This window comes from Protopterus annectens, chromosome 14.part0 (assembly GCF_019279795.1).
Source record: "Protopterus annectens isolate FY-2018-M chromosome 14.part0, PAN1.0, whole genome shotgun sequence".
In the NCBI taxonomy this organism is placed as follows: domain Eukaryota; kingdom Metazoa; phylum Chordata; order Ceratodontiformes; family Protopteridae; genus Protopterus; species Protopterus annectens.
In genome coordinates, this window is record NC_056748.1 from 867,982,295 (window position 1) to 867,998,941 (window position 16,647).

General features: G+C 39.8%; 1 protein-coding gene across 1 annotated transcript in view; it reads left to right on the forward strand.

The window, feature by feature from the left end:
- The window catches only part of HECTD2 (HECT domain E3 ubiquitin protein ligase 2), a 1,329,650-nt gene that overhangs the window by 925,082 nt on the left and 387,921 nt on the right, over positions 1–16,647 (forward strand). The window contains exon 14 of the mRNA XM_044056649.1: positions 8,134–8,222. Coding sequence (XP_043912584.1) covers positions 8,134–8,222 — 89 coding nt within the window. The remainder of the gene's footprint in view (positions 1–8,133; positions 8,223–16,647) is intronic.

The window sequence follows — 16,647 nt, forward strand, 5'->3', positions numbered from 1 at the left end:
GCTATGGCTTATGCTTGTATGTGTGTAAAAAATTTCACTGATTTTTGTATGTGCATTTACCCAATAATGCCAGGACACGGACATTATTCTTCTGGGTATCAGTAAAAAATGTACTTAACGAGTAATTATATTTCAAAAGTAAGACACACGATACATTACAGAACATTCAGATACTTAGATCTTCTTGGAGTCTGATGGCCCCTACTCAACAGACTGTATAAATGGATACTGGGGGCTTCCTTAATCATCCTTGACTCTGTGGGGACTCCCACAAAAGCTATTGCTGGTTGAAGAAAAATGAGGACAAAAAAATGCATCAATTTTCTGATTGAGCTGTTTAACCTGAACAATGCTGAGATATGACCCTTTTAGGAGAAAGCTAATAATAGCCTATGATTTCAACCACACCCATTCTAAAACCAGCCCTGCTCAAATGTGTGTGTACAGAAAGCTGCTGGGGATCTGGGGATTGTGTGGTTATTACAAAATTTTCATCACAGTCAAACCTTAGAGGTGTGCACATGAAGTCATTAGAGCTTGTGATTGAGCTGAGGACAGTATGGTCATTGTTTATTTACTTGTCTCACAGACCTCAAAGGTGTAAAAAGAAGGTTACTATAGCTTGTGTAGGGGTGGAGTACTGTCTAGGAGCAACACATTAGAATATATTACTGAAATCATTCTCACAATCACAGATCAGGCACATATACATGGGGCTAACTTTGAAGGTTGGGGTGAGGAAGCATGCTATGTAAACATATATCAGCAGTCACTTGAAATATATGGCTAAGGCAATTTAAACCTCTACTTTCATCCTAGTCTAACATCAAAGGGATGTATAGGCAGTGAAGTGACTGTCTTTTGTAGGGGGTTAGGGAAGGAGTCCGTATGCCCAGATAAGACCTATGTATTTTCACAACTGGCTTGTTAGTTTATTGTGAGCTACTATTTTGTCAGCTTTGAACATAAAGCCTCGGGCACAACTTATGTCTTCCTTGAAAGAAAAAATAAGACTGAAATTTTTTTCTTTTTCATGATTTTTGTTTAGGTCACCAATGGAGTAAAATGCTGCAAAAATGCTGTAAAATGCATCCCAGGGCACATATATAACCCCTATGGCATTGGGGGCACCAGCTTAATTGAGTTATTTCCTAAATGGTTATTACTGTGTTGTCTTGGTCAGGAAAGAAGTGCTGAAAGGATGCAAAGAAAACTAAAGCTGAACAGCAACATTGAATTTCTTTCCTTAATATTTTTTGTTCAAGCCATTATTGGATGAAAAGGTTGTGTAAAATAAAAAAAAAAAGTTAAAATCCACTTCAGAGAATATAGAAAGTTATGGCTTCTTGAAAAAGCTGAGAGTAAGGCAAAATGTGAGAAAAGGAAGAACAAAGTAATGTGTATGGTATGGGGAGCACAAACAGGGGTGGGGATCAGAGGAGAGGAACTGGAGGGTGTGCGAAGGATGTTGAAATGGTAGGCTTAGTCATCACTTCATTTAAGTTCAGACCTGTACGTAGAGTTGTTGCAATGTATCATTGTTGCAACTAAATGCCAGTAATTGTAAGTGTCCCTTTGTTAGACAGATCAACAAAGTGTGATATATAGGCCTTTTGCAATGTACTTGTAGCTAAGGTCTGTCTGTGCGTACTACTCCTAAAAGTTTGCAGCACAAACTAAAAGGTTTCTTAGAGGTGTGGCATTGGCAGGATGATGCTTATACTGGAAGTGCCTAGGGGGCTTCCAACTTGACATTTGCTGTGGGCCCCCAAAATGCTAACACTGGGCCTGCTAACAGTAATGCATATTAGCTGTAGTATACATGTGATACTACTCAACTTACTTGCTGTGCAGGCAGAACGAACAGAGGGGTAGAGAAGGTACAACAGCTACAAGATGAAATGAATGTGAGTTAGGCAGTAGAGAGTTTGATTAAAGATGGCACTCTAGGAGGGGGCTGACTAATGAAGATAATCAGAGGGTGGGGTAGGAGTAGCAGACAGGGAGAATGGAGCAGAGAGCAGCCAGGACAGGATTAACCAGGAACTTATGGACCCCTCCCCCACAGGGAGAAGGGCTGAAAAACTATCAGTGTAAGGTGAGGAATAAGCTTAAAAATATCAGTATCTAACAAAAGACTGATCTGAGTAGCTGTGGAATACTTTAAATAATTATCACTGCAAGCACGCAAACAGGGTTGTTTGGCAGTTATGGAGAGAGTTGTGATTAGTATAGAAACTATAATGAAATTAGAAGCAAAACTTTACCAAATTAAAAAGTAAATGCTTGGGGCTGGAACACTGTGTGAGTGTAAGGCTGATTAAAGGTACTATAGCCCAATCTAATGGCAATTGGCTGGATCCCTTCACTGTTGTGTATACACCTTTAAGCCTCAACAGTTTATAAAAACTAAATTGCAGTTTGCCTATTACAATAGAAAAGCTGGCGGGAGTCAGGTTCTTGCTTCCCAGAGGTTTTACTTAGTTAAGATAGCCAGCTTCACTGGAGATGGTAGCAATTGCTTTATGCAGTTAATCCCAGGTCGAATTGGGGGGGGGTCACACAGGAAAGAAATCCATGCTAATTGCTGTGCAGGCACAACGAACAGAGGGAATGTAGATTTTCTTTGTTTCGATTTGCTGTGTCAGACATACTTTCAGTTTGCCATTGCCTAAACAACGTATTGTGGGAGAGGACAATGTGTCAGCTAATATTCAAAGGCTTAGTGGGGAAAGGAGCAGACCATCCCTGTCAAAGCAGAGTGGTCTGTTGACCATCTCCTTCCATTCTGACAAATATTACACCCCTTGGAATGACACCAGAAACTAGTCCAATTCTTAGTCAGTCATCTCCTGTTCATATTGTGGCACCATGCTTGGAGAAGATAAAATGTTGTTAGTGCTAGACTCATACTAGCCTGGGACACGTTCTGACAGCTCAGTGATGTCTCTTTTTATATAGTCTAGGAAGGTACGTCTCAGGTCATTTAAACCCACATGTACTATGACTGACTTATACTGATACTTGTGGTCCAGTGACCTGAGAGTATGCCTAATGTAGTGGGTCCTGGCCCTGATAAGCAAATGACCATGAATTTCTCTCTACTCAGCCTGGTGAGATGGACATCAGTGGTGTCTCCAATGACCAAAATGTTGGATTGTGTGGTAGCTTGCCTTATAGGCATAGAAGTAGAGGCTCCATTTGATGTGGCTACATGTGTTGATGTGGGTGTTGTTTTCAAAGACTGCATCTGGGGTTGCTGAGTGTATCTATTAAGTGTACTTCATCTTGGAGGTCTTTGGAATTTAGGAAGGTTAGGGTAGATGATTCCAGTTTTGGGGTCATCCCTTCCACTCCTTGCCTGTGCTCTGGATAGCTAGGCTCCAATCTCAGTGTCAGGGCAGCCTGGAGCAGCTCCTGAGTCTTGTATATCTTTTGGATTTCTAGATTCTAGGTGTGCAGCCTCCAGAGTGCCAGCTTCAGCATCTGTCTTTCAAAGTAGTAGAGATGATATTTTCCAATTAGGGAAAGGAGTGGTCATCTGCAACAGATATCCCTTCCTCTTTGATATCTGTGCTTGTGGACACACCAGCACCAGGGCAGGAGGTCTCTGGCAAGAAGTCGTGCAAGAGGAAGCACCTGGAATCTTCTGAATAATCCTTCACTCAGGATACTGACCTCAATGAAGAAGAGTGATCCCGTAAATCCCTTTGTGATGATGCTTCTTTTGTCAATCTTTTGGAGTTGTTCTGCCAATGCGAAGGTTGGACTGCTAAAGCCCTCTCTCCACAGAAGTCTGTATTTTTGGAATTCTTTGGGGTGGACCCATCCATATCTTGGGTGGTTCCTTTCCAGATGGCTTATTGATCTGATGTCCCTGAGGACGTGGAAGGAGATTGATATGGTGGAACCAGTTCCAAAGAAACCAAGCAAGATTCTTGCCCCCCTCTCAGTGGCCAGTAACACTAGAGTAAACGTCCCACACTAGATTGTAGTGGTGGCGACTGCTAAGTACAGCATCTCAGAAGAGAGTTCATTGGTTCATCCTCTGAATAGGGAGTCTCAGGCATTGAACCAGTTAAGGAAGTGCTCCTACACCTCAGCCACATTTGCAGAGCATTAAACTGTCTCACTCACTTATCAAGACTTCAGCATAACATCGTGTCGGAAGTGTGATGAGTAGTTAAGACACAGTAGACTCCAGAGACTTGTAAGACCCTGGAGACCCAGTTGTCTACTTTGCAGTCTGTTGCCAGTGTGTCAGTGCATCTGCTGTCTAACATGACTGATGGCACATTCCACGCTACTGGTGCCAGCATTGCCACACTTGGATGAGGTTGTGTAATTTTGCACATTGCTTCCTGGCATTCTTTATTAGGGCCCATTTTGATTTCTGTTCACTTTTTGGGCCTAAGGTTAAGGACAATTTGACCAGAAATTAGCAGAATGGAAAGACACTGTCTGCCATTGGAGTACATTTTGCTACCATCAAATGGATCTGCTGTCAGAACTAGAAGGAGAAAAGCATCTTTCCTTAGGAAAGCACAGCAGCCTTTCAAGGAAGCTCCTTCTGAAAGTTCCCCCAAGGCAAGGGGGGTAACCACAATGGTTGATGCCCCAGAGGCCCTTTCATTCATCATCATGATTTTCCCAACTTTCCAACTTTGGAAGTAGTAAGAGGTTGTTTGGCTCTACACCCAGAAGCTTGGAGAGCCATCACCTCAAATTCATGGGTGTTGAGTCTTTTCCAGAGGTTATACAGTTCCAGTTTTAGGAATTCTGAACATAAATCTCAAATATCTTCCAGAATTGCCACCCCCATCAAAGAAGGGATGGCAGATCAAATTTCAGAAGCTAAACTGAGTCATTTACAAGGTCCCACCAGACCAGCACAGATCTGGCGTCTATTTAAGTTTCTTTCTTGATGCCAAAGAACAAGTTCCTTAGTCCAGTTTTGTATTTGAGCAAGTTAAACAGATATGTCAAACAGACCAGTTCCAGGTGGTCACTGTGCAATCCAATCTGTCTCTCTTGAGGATGGATGACTAGATGTGTTTAGTCAACCTCAAGGATGCCTACCATCATATAAAGATAAAGCATTCCTTGAGGTTTCTGTGCTTCCAGCTGGCAGCCAGTCTTTTTTAGTTCAGAGAGATGCCCTTTGGTCTGCATGGCACTCATGGAAGACAGATTGAGGATGCAGTGGTTCCAGGTCTTCCCTTATCCAGATGATTGGCTCCTAATCACCTCCCCGAGACCATCCTTACTTATGGCCAGAGGAGACATCTTACTGTAGCTGTGCAGTTCCTTAGAGATCACTGTCAACTATAAAAGCTCAGTCCCTGCAAAGTTCAGATGCTAAAGTTCATAAGTTGCCACTTGACACAGTCTGTCAAATTACAAGACTTCCAGTTTCCAGAGTATCTACCCTTCATTGTCAAGACATGTCCTTGCTGTCTTAGAGAAAGCCTATGGTGTCCTTTGTTCTCAAGCTTGGTGGCTGCCATGTGCGTAGTTCTACTGGTGAGCTACCACATTAAGGCTCTGCTATGAACACTTGTGGTGCAATGGTCCTACTTGCTGCATCCAAAGGAATTTTGCATTAGGTTGACAAATGCATGTTGAGATCAGATTGGGGGTGGTTGAAGTCTCCTTTGGTGTACACTGGAGACCGTTCGGCCCCCACCCCAGCATGGTCATGATCGACACCTCTCTTCTAGGGTAAGGGGTGCATTTTGAAGAGAGTACTATCCAGGGGACCTAGACCATGACCTAGGCAATCTTCACATCAACATGTAGGAGATGACAGAGGTTCTTCTTGCATCGCAGGCCTTTCAGGATGGTCTTCCCAAGGGTGTGATTTCAATTCAGATCCACAGTATGTCTGTCTGGTATCTCAACAAAGAGGGAGGAAATTATTCTCACACCCTTTTGTCAGGGTCTTTTGTGAGGGTCTGGCAATGGGCAGTTTTGTTTCAGTGGTTTCTGGTTGCAATGCACATCCTGGGGAAAGCCAACATTTTGGTAGACTGTCTGAGCGGGAATAATCTTTTCCCTTATGAGTGGTCCCTGAATTTGAAGATTGCAGCTCAGATGTTTCAGCATTGGGGTACTCCATATCATGAGCTGTTCATGTTCCTGTACAGCACCACATGCAGAAGCTATTATGCCTTGGTCCCCTCTCAGAAGCAGTCACCCAGGGGTGCTCTTCTTATGCATGGACCCCAAGTGTCCTGTATGCATATCCTTTGACCCTGCTGATAATATAGTTTCTCTAGAACGTGGCCCATTGCAGAGTGACTGTAAATCTCATTGCTCCCTTTTGGCCTCCTAAGATGTGGCCCCTTCTGAGGTACCCTCCTTGGGTCCTGGAATCCCATTCTAGATATGATTTCTCACCCAGTGGGCCTGGATCTGCCAGACCTACAGATGCTCTGGTTAACCACGTTTTTTTCCAGTTCTCCTCAAGGCCAGAGATCCCAAGATTTCAGACAGAGTGGTAAATATTTTGTCTTCTCATCACAAAATGTCTGCCCGTAGAGTACATGCTAGTAAGTGGAACTGTTTTGCTTGTTGGGAAAACTCTAAAAGGTCTGAATCCCTTTTCAGCTCCTTTGGAGATGATTCTGGGCTTTCTCGTTGACTTGTTTCACTCAAGATCCAGTTATTTTACTGTTAAAGTACAATTGACATCTATTTCTAGTTTTAACATTGGCAGGGGTAATATACCATTGGCAGCCCTTAAAATTTCCAAGCCCTTTCTCAAGGAAACCTTTTTGTTGCTTTCCCAGGTCTGGGATTCTGTTCCTCATGGGTCTTGCCTTTTATGGTTCAATTGCTTGCTGCACCTCCGTTTGAGAATTCCACTACTTGGAAGTTCTTGTCTTGTAAAACTTTACTCTTGGTGGCTGTTACTTCCACCAAGCATCTGTCAGAACTGCTGGCCCTATTTCTTGGTACTTCTGTATTTGTTTTTTCAAAAAGACAGTGTGTCCCTCTGCATGGATCCTGCTTTTCAAAGGTGGCAATGGAGAATAATTTGAGTTGGACCATTCACTTGCCAGTGTTCTTTCCTTAATTTTCCAATAAAGGAGAATATGTTCTATATATTGTCTTGACATCCACAGGCAAATGAGGTTTTATTTGGATAGAACCAAATCTTTCAGGAAGTCTAGTCAGTTATTTCTTTCTTTCTCTAAGACCCCGTTGGGTGCACCAGTGTTTAAGGGTTACTATGTCCAAGTGGCTATTTGATTGTGTTTCATTTGGGTATAGTTTGAAAGTGTAAAATCTTTGCATCATAAACTGAAAGGTCATTCCACTAGAGCTTTGGCTACTTTTACAGCTTTTTTATCTAGAGATGCATTGGAGGATGTTTGTACTGCAGCTGCTTGGGTGGGTCCTCACACATTAATGTCTCACTAAAAACTGGACAATCATTTATGATCTAGGGCCTCTTTTGTTTCCACCATATTATACAATATCCTTTTGCAAGATATCCCTAGGGTTTTACTTGGCTGGAGACACTGTCCCAAAAGCTGAACCCAGATGGAAGACAACATTAGATGTTCAAGTTATGTACTTACCATAATGACAGATTTGTGTTGTCACTTTCCATCTGGTTCAGCCTTCCCTTCCTGCCCCAGCCTTACAGGGGTGTCTCTCCATCATGGGACAACTGAATTGGGGAGGTTTGTTTTCCTCCTTTGTTGGGGTCTTTAATGATTTCTTTTGGGATTAAGTGATGGAAGCTTTTGCAGAAAGGGGCAGACTCAATCTGAGGTAATCCTAGCTGAGGGAGGGATTATGTGTAGAGGAGGTAGAGCTTGGGGCTGAAGTCTTTAGGATTTGGCTGGTCTCAGAGCCAAGTCAGATCTAATAACCCACAGTATGAACTAGAAGAAAAGAAAACACAGATTGATCATTATGGTAAGTACATAACTTTCATTTTCTTTACACAGTATGCAGGAGCTCTAAAAATGAAATATGCATTATAAACAGAATGTTATGTATGAACTTATTTGTACTTGTAACAGGAAGAGCATGTAGTGCAAAGCATCAGCTGTGATTGTTACTTGCAAGTGTGCAAAAATAGGATATACGTTTTATTAGCTGACATTTTCTTTTTCACAGGTATGTTTATATATCATAATGATTCCTGCTGCCATTGGTTTTGTAGCTTCAAATGTGAAAATTATTCGGAGTTTCGATTAGTGGGAGCTGTATCCTTTTTATTTGTCTACCAAGTGCATTAATACAGTGAGTAAAGAATCTGAATAATTGTGTGTAAGAGTATCTTTAACTCATTATTTGAAGGTACTTCGTGACACAAACAGGCATTTGGTCTGTACAGAGCCATTTACACTGAGATACTTTTGCTTGTCAAATATTATCAAAATCTATCACTACTGCATGAAAAAATGTTTGAAAATGTTAGGAACAAAACATTTTAATATGTAGATTTTTAAGTCAGTACTCAAGAGATAGTTTGTTGTGTTTCAGTATATTTTCTAGAAAGGGAGGTTAGACAGCTTTCCTACATTTTCTTGACTTGAAGTTGGTTGCATTGTCAAGCATATTTAACAAACTGGCCAAAGCAGCAGTTCTGTGAAAACCCTAAATAAAGTGTTGTTTGTAGGAGATACAGACCCCCACACCCCCCTTGTGAGTGGTTCCCCTCCTTTGCCTCCCCACCGTTACCTTGCTTAAATATACTAACTGCATGGATGCAGAACTTCTGAGAAAAGTGAAAACCTACATACATGGAATAACTGCTGGCATACAAAATAGTATCCATGCTAGTTGTGTTTTTCTATGTGAAACCGCGATCAGGGAGATGAAAATTAAGGAGATGAGAGAAACAAGATTACACTTCATCCAGTGTAAACTTTGGAAATGGTAGGGTAAAAGGTGTAATCAAGTACAAATTTCACTTAGAGAAGATTTGATTCCTTTTTCAGTTTCTTGTGCTTTATATTTTATAAATGGGTCTTTGTTTAAATACATTTTTTAGAAATATGCAGTCTAGCAGCAAACAATTTACCCAGTGCTGACAGAGTTTTTACAAAGGCTTTGATGTTTCTGTTTTCTATAACACAGTTCATTCAGTCGGTCTTTATTTACATGCCTCTAATCTTGGCACAGTGCAACAAATGTCATAAATAACATAAAACATGTTGCATGTAAAAAAAAATGGTCAGTGGTTAACCAATAAGCAGTTAGTAAGTTCTAATGCAAAGTTCTTAAAATTCTGAAAGTCTAAATGGGAGCCCATAATGTCCTGTGAAATGGATGCCTCTTAAGGTACCTTCTGAATGAATACAGTCACACTTGCAAAGAAGTCTTGACTTGATAGTGAATTCCTCACATGCCAAGAGTGTGGGTGGAAAAAGATCTAAATTTGTATGACCCCAACCTGATACTGGGGATAAATAAGAGCCCAGGTAGCATGTATGAGAAACCTTGTAAGATATAAACAGCTACTTCATCTAGGCAGGACAGTGGTCGTGTTGGACTTTCAGTACCAATACAGACATTTTAAAATCAGTTCAGTACCCAATAGGGAAACAAAGCAGTAAATGGATAACTGCAGTAATATAATTTATCTAGTGGCCACAGTAAGGAGCACCACGGTTTTGTTCTGCATACATTGGAACCTGTCAAGTTTTTTGCTTGGAAACCCCCAGGTATGCGTCATTGAAAGACCAACATGAGAAATATTTAAGGGCTAGTGCAGCAACATACAAATCCTCTGATGGAATAAGGTACTCAATACAGCAACATTCCTTGACTGGTGATAAGAAGACTGGACAATGGTTGACACCTTCTCTTTAAATGTCAATCCTAGACACAACCCCCAATTTATGACTGCGTTAAAAATATGGATGGTAAGAGTAGGATCTGTGGTAACCTTACTGTCACATGCATAACATGTGAGTACTGGAATTTAATCGGTAGACTGGGTTGTGAGTCACATGGCCTTGTCTCAGTCTTAGTTTGAAGTTAATATCTAAAGTGAAGGTATCTTTATTGTCTCATTTTGGTGTGTCTCCATTTGCTATCCTGAGCTGTTTTGTTAACTTAATGTTTGTATGTACGGTTGACATGATGCAAGTAGTAAACTTGTTTAGGATTCTGATGCTAATTTTTTTGTTATAACTCTGGTCATGCTATTTTCCATTTATTGCTTCTGTGCCAGATGCACATGTAATGTGCGTGACTGAGCAAGACATGCACATTCAAACCATCTAGCATGTTACAGTACCATTTCTTACTTTATTCTGCTCATTCATTTCAACAGCATTAGTATTTTGGTGCTGTACTCTCTTCCTTTTTAATTATAATCTGGTGACATGATTGCTGTTATTCAAAAGAGTGCAGACTGGATTTTTCTGCTCTGCACTCTACCCTTTCTTGTCTATACTGGTTTCTTGCTCATTTATTACCAGCTGCCATCTTGCCTACTATGCTGTTGCCTCACTTGTTTGTATTGTCATGTCTGTGCTTCACTTTCACACTGTTTTCATGTTCAGTCTCAGTTTTATGCATTTCACTAATGATTTTAAGTTGCACACTTGACATTTCATTTATATGACATGCATCAGTGACTTTCTCTAATGTTAAATTAGCTTTTCCAATAGTTTGTCCCTTAGCAGATCATTTCTTAGGACACGGGTTGGTCTGCTGTTTATCCAAGAATCAGCCAAGTTATTAAATTTCCATAAGAGAACTCTGTGCTTTAAGTCACTGACACAGGCATCAATACTGTCCTGGATCATTGATTTCTGGTAAAAAAAAAAAAAAAAAGAAACGTCTTCCATAGGATCAAGGTATGCCTGAAATTTACTTTTCAATACATTGTGTGTCTTTCTTTTCCTGTTTGAAAGCGAATGTTTTAAATACGTCAGTATTTTCCTTCTCTAAGATAAAGAAAATGGCGCATTGAATACATTCTGGTTTGTTCTCAAGGACACTTAACTGTAAGATATATCTCAAAACACTGAATTCACAAATTCTATTTTTCTGAGTTTCTCCTGCAGCTTCAGAAATCTGTGAGTTGAGGAGTCATCACCTCAAGCCAAAGACTGTAGAAATGAAAACATGGTGGTGGTTTAGCAGAGTACAAAACAAGTTAATTTTATGCATATTTATTGTTATCTTTTTCAGAGTACAAGATGAAGCATGTGGCACAGATTTGGTTGTTTTATATCAGAAAAAAGTGTACAATGTCTTGTTTCAGACTGTTGCTTTACAAACTCATTTAAAACAACCAACTACATTGATTAAAGTTGCTTGACTGTTTTGCCTCATGAGAAAGAGATCATGATGCCCTGATATGAAATGAAATTTCTGCCACAGTGAGTAATACAAATGCAATGTACAGTCCAGAAAGTGGTGATGTGCAGAAGTTAGCTGAGATACAGAGCTACGAGAGTGAATGGGAGGGAATTCAAAACATTAGAGCTTATGTGTATCTTTGGTGTTTGAGCAATGTTAATACTAATGTAGTGCAAGAACATTCAAATACTTTGGGAACGTATAGAACTCAAAAAAGTGCGTGCTCAGGATTCTATCAGTCAACCCTGCATAGCAGAGCAATGCAGTAAACTGTGCCTGTGATTACCACTTCATTAAAATCTAATAAATAAAAGAAAATAAATCACAGAATGCAGAAACTGTGGCACACTATATAAGCGATATTCCATAAAGGCATGCTGCTCTAGTTGAAATCTTATAACTATGATACTAAAAAACATGCCTATATGTTTGAAGGATTAGAATAGTTGTAGGCTGAAACCATGTAAAGATTTTGCTAGTAGCAGGTCCTGTAATTTAAGCTCTATCAGAACTAAGACCATATTAAGGTATGAAATCATCTAGAGTAATAGTCAAGTGAAATGAATCTTCAGATCTTCAGAATGAAGTAAAAGTATGATAGCCGTGGTCAGACTGGACAGGGTCAACATTTGTATTGACATACAAGCTGTTAACACATGAATCAAGAAGGAGTGTATCAAATTCAAGCTACTGAAGAAGTGGTTGCAACTATGCTTGATGCAAACTATGGATTTTGGCAGATCAAGTTAAATTCAGCTCGTTCCAAACTTTGTACACTTAATTTGCCTTCAGTTAGATACATATTCCTTTAGGATCTCGGCAGCACCAGTGGTATTCCAACAAGTTTTAGAACATAATTGAGATAGTAGAAGGATTTGATAACATTATTCGTAAAATTACAGTGTGAGGTGCTATAAATTAGGAACTTAGATAAACATCCTGGAAAAATAGAATGAGGTGACATTGATTGAAATGCATCAAAGCCAGATTGTCGATGACACCATGTGGGTTTGTGCCTATGACTCTGAGTATTTTACAGATTGTCCCTGTCCATAAGGGATATGGGTGCCACCCCAGGAGTGAACATAAAATTCCCCATCTGTTGATGCAGACTTTGTTGGAAGTGGATCAGGGAAGGATATATGAAATGTACTGACTTAGAGTAGTGTACAACCAGATGTTAAAATGGCTCATACAATCAAGAATATGCAAACATTTGTTGCTCTTCTGGGAAGTGGTACACTATCTATCAAACTTTTATCCCCTCATGTCTAAGGTCATAGTGCCATTCAGAAAGCTGCTAGAGCATGAAGCAGTATGGTGTTGGTCAGTAGACCGAGGAAAGAGTTTTAAAAGAGCATAGTATCCACAGTGCCATCTTGGAAAAATTTTGATGTAATACTGATCCCAATCTTCTAAATAAATGCAAGTCAGAGGTATTAGGAGCAGTTCTTTTACAAGAAGGTAGACCTGTGACAAGTGCATCAAGGCCACTGTTTGGTGTGCAGATGTGCTATGCGCAAACATAGAATTTTCGTAGTGTTGTTTAAATGTCAAAGTGGCATGACTATATGGGAAAAGTATACGTATAGAATCTGCCTGCAAGCACTTCATAGGTAGGTACTAGGCTATTGGCCCAAGGGCCTAAGTAAGCCTAGCCAACAAGGTTTCCTGGCTTACGCCACCCAACGACTGTTTGTCGTTTTTGCATTTAAGTTACCTGTAACACATTGCATTTAAGTTACCTGGCACTTGCTCACTAAAGCAATTATATAAGTCAGCTCTAAAAAATTAAAAGCACTACACCCTCACAAACTCCCCTTGAGTGCCTTGTTCCCCATTGGCCCTTTTTTTCAATTATAAAGGAATTCCCAATACTATTCTAGCATGTCCAAAGGTCAGTTATCAATCTCCTCTCCGGTCCAGCTGGTGAATCTGGGAATCTTGAGGCAATGTTACAACTGCCTCATGTACACAGACAACCCTCTCCTCCTCCCAACAAATTCCAACACATGTGAGAGATGCAACCATATTGCCAAACTGGAGGCTAAGCTCTCTCAACTCAGTAGGCGTAACCAGTCAGGAGGAGAAGGAAACCACACTCACTACAATTCCAGTCTCACATAGACCTACCACGACAACAAACCAAACACATAAACACACAAAAACATACTCGGAGGCTCTAAATAAAAATCTGCCTAAGCAGCAGAGACCTCCAAAGCAGACACCCAAGCAACCACTACCCCAAAACAAAACACGTGCAACACATAGCTCACAAAGCCAGTGTGCCGAACAGTCACAGCCCTTAAGGCTAAACAACACACCTGATACACTTGTAATAGGTGACTCTGTCATCAGGCACACTGATGTCCCGCTCACCAGGCTGAACAAGGAGAAGGTTACGGTGAGCTGCCTGTCGGGCGCTAGGATCCGCCACATAACACAAGGACTCAGGTCACTCCAAGGCAAGTACAAATATGACTCAGTCATTGTCCATGCTGGTGTGAATGACCTGAGACGTACCTCCCTGGACTACATAAAAAGAGACATAGAGGAGCTCTCTGAGCATGTAGCCCAGGCCGGTATGACCCTGACCTTGAGTAGCATCTTACCCTCATGGAAAGCTCATGGAGCTCATGGAAATTATGATTAGGTATAACTCTAAAAAGATCGACGACCTGTTGAGTGAATTGGAGCTTCTCAATCAGAGTATAAGCCAAGATTTACTATTTGAGCAATATTATATGAATTATGTAAACATCATCAAGGACATTGACCATAGCTGTGACAACATTTATCAAAAAAAGAATAAGAAAATTCAAAGGGATGAAAAAATATATCAGTTGGGGCATGTATATCCTAAATCCAAAAGAATTGAAGGTAACCATGGAAATGGTCAAACGCGCAAGAGGGGCGGTAATCTTGATGAACTTGATGACATCACTTCCTGCGACGACCATGGAGATTCGGTGCGGGAGCATTCAGTGGAAGACTTTGGAGAGGATGTAGTGAGACGCTCGGAGAGGATTAGAAACCAGCATTTACCCTACGAAGAAGACGACATGGGATATACTGGTGCACGCCCGAAGAGAGATTTAACAAACGCGAAAACACAACATCAGTTTCAAAAAACGTGTGGAGGGCGCGCAAGTAGCCGTTGGCGTCCCTCACCTCACAGAGGCAGAACCGATATGTCCAACCGAAACTGTAAGTAACCAGATATTCAGTATTTGTCCAAACTCAACCATACCATTCATGTTATCCAATCAAAGTACGCTTGATGTTGAAACGACTGTTAGACATTTTAACACGACAAGTAACCACACTTATGCACTGGTTTCTGGATCTCTGTTAAACAATAATGTTGAGAACATGACGACTTTTTTGGATAACTTCGATATGGGGGAAGCTAACTCTTTGGTTAACTTTTTCAATGACAATAGTTCCTCAAAGGACACCAGTTCATTGCCTTTGAACTCTATTAATACTGAGGACCAGAGTTTGTGTGATTTGACTGTTTATGAAATTCCTTTTGAACAGGGTTTTCACTTAAATGTATGTACTAATATGTTAGAAACACACGATTTGCAGACGAGCAACAACAATGAGTTATTATGTGAAAACTTAAGAATTCAATCATTAGTTGGTTGTTCATCACGAGACAATGTTTCTGCATGTACACTCACCTTGGTTGACAATGTAATATTTAAGAACCCCACAGTTATTACCAACAGCAAAGGGGATTACAAGTTATACAACTACACTTCCACTACCTTTGATACCGACACAGTGAATTTATTTTCAAAGGGTTTTAACTATGTACCTTGTAGAAAAGGGAATTTGGTTAACACAATATTGGATTTAAAACTTTTTTCACGTAAAGTGAATTTAAAAATCTTATTTCAGGGGAATACTACTGACTATAATATTAATGGTCAACGAAACACACTAATTAAACCTAGTGTATATAATCCACCTATGAACGATAAGGTTGCGATGTTTGAAAGATTATGTGAAACGGAAATGAGACAGTTTTATTCCAATTACAAGAAACCTTTGAATACAAATTTGACTAACCACGAACAGGATATTTTATACAAGATTCTTAGTATTAATAACATAAGAATTATGAAACCCGATAAGGGTAGGGGTGTGGTTGTAGTGGAAAAGAATGACTATATTACATACATGACCTCGATGCTATTAGGTGATTCATATGAGGAGGTTAGCCTAAATGAAATTAACATTGCCAACAAAAGAATAGATATGGCATTAGATGATATGTTATACCAAGGTGAAATAACAGAAGTGGAATGGAAATTTTTAAGCAACGAATGTCCAGTGGTGAGTGGCATTTTTGGAATACCTAAAATACACAAAGGATTAGAAAATCTACAGTTTAGACCCATAGTGGATGGAAAAAGAAATAAGACACATTTCATCAGTCAGTACTTGGATCATTACCTTAAAATGGGAATGACCAAGTTTACCCACGTACTTAAGGATTCATGGGATTTTTTAGGTAAATTAAGCTCATTCAAATTTAATCACAATTATATTTTTGTAACAATGGACGTTAATAACCTATTTACAGTTATACCGCATGAAATAGGTTTGGTATGGTTAGAGGAACAGTTATTTGAAACTAAATTATATGACCAGGATAAAATAAATTTGTTAACCAAACTTATGGATATTGTTTTAAGGCATAATTATATATATTACGAAGGGAACTGTTATAGACAGGTCAATGGTGTAGCGATGGGGGCAGCATGTGCCCCCATGTTTGCTAATTTTATTATGACTTTTTGGGAACTAAACTACTTGTTTAAAACCGAATATTATACCCATGTAAAATTTTATTCAAGATTTTTAGACTATTTGTTTTTCATTTGGGATGGGGACCAAAACGAATTAGAGGCCTTTATTGAGTACATTAATAGTAGTATTTGGTTTTTGAGATTCACACATGAAATGAATAGAGATACGATCACATATTTGGATGTTAGACTCACAGTAGACAGAATTAGTGGTAAATTGAAATCTAACATATTTAGGAAGTCTACTTTTTCAAATTCGTACTTGCATTATGCAAGTTGGCATCCTGACCATCAGAAAAAGGCCATAGTTAAGGGCCAGATGGTCAGGGCTGCAAGAATGGTGAGCAATAATTCCGAATTTTATGATGAATTAAATTTTATGAAGTCTCTGTTCATTAATCGTGGATACCCAGAGGAATTGTGTAAAAATGTGTTAAATGAAGTTAAAAACAAGAGGGACACAGGTATTTATAAAGCTATTATTAGTGGA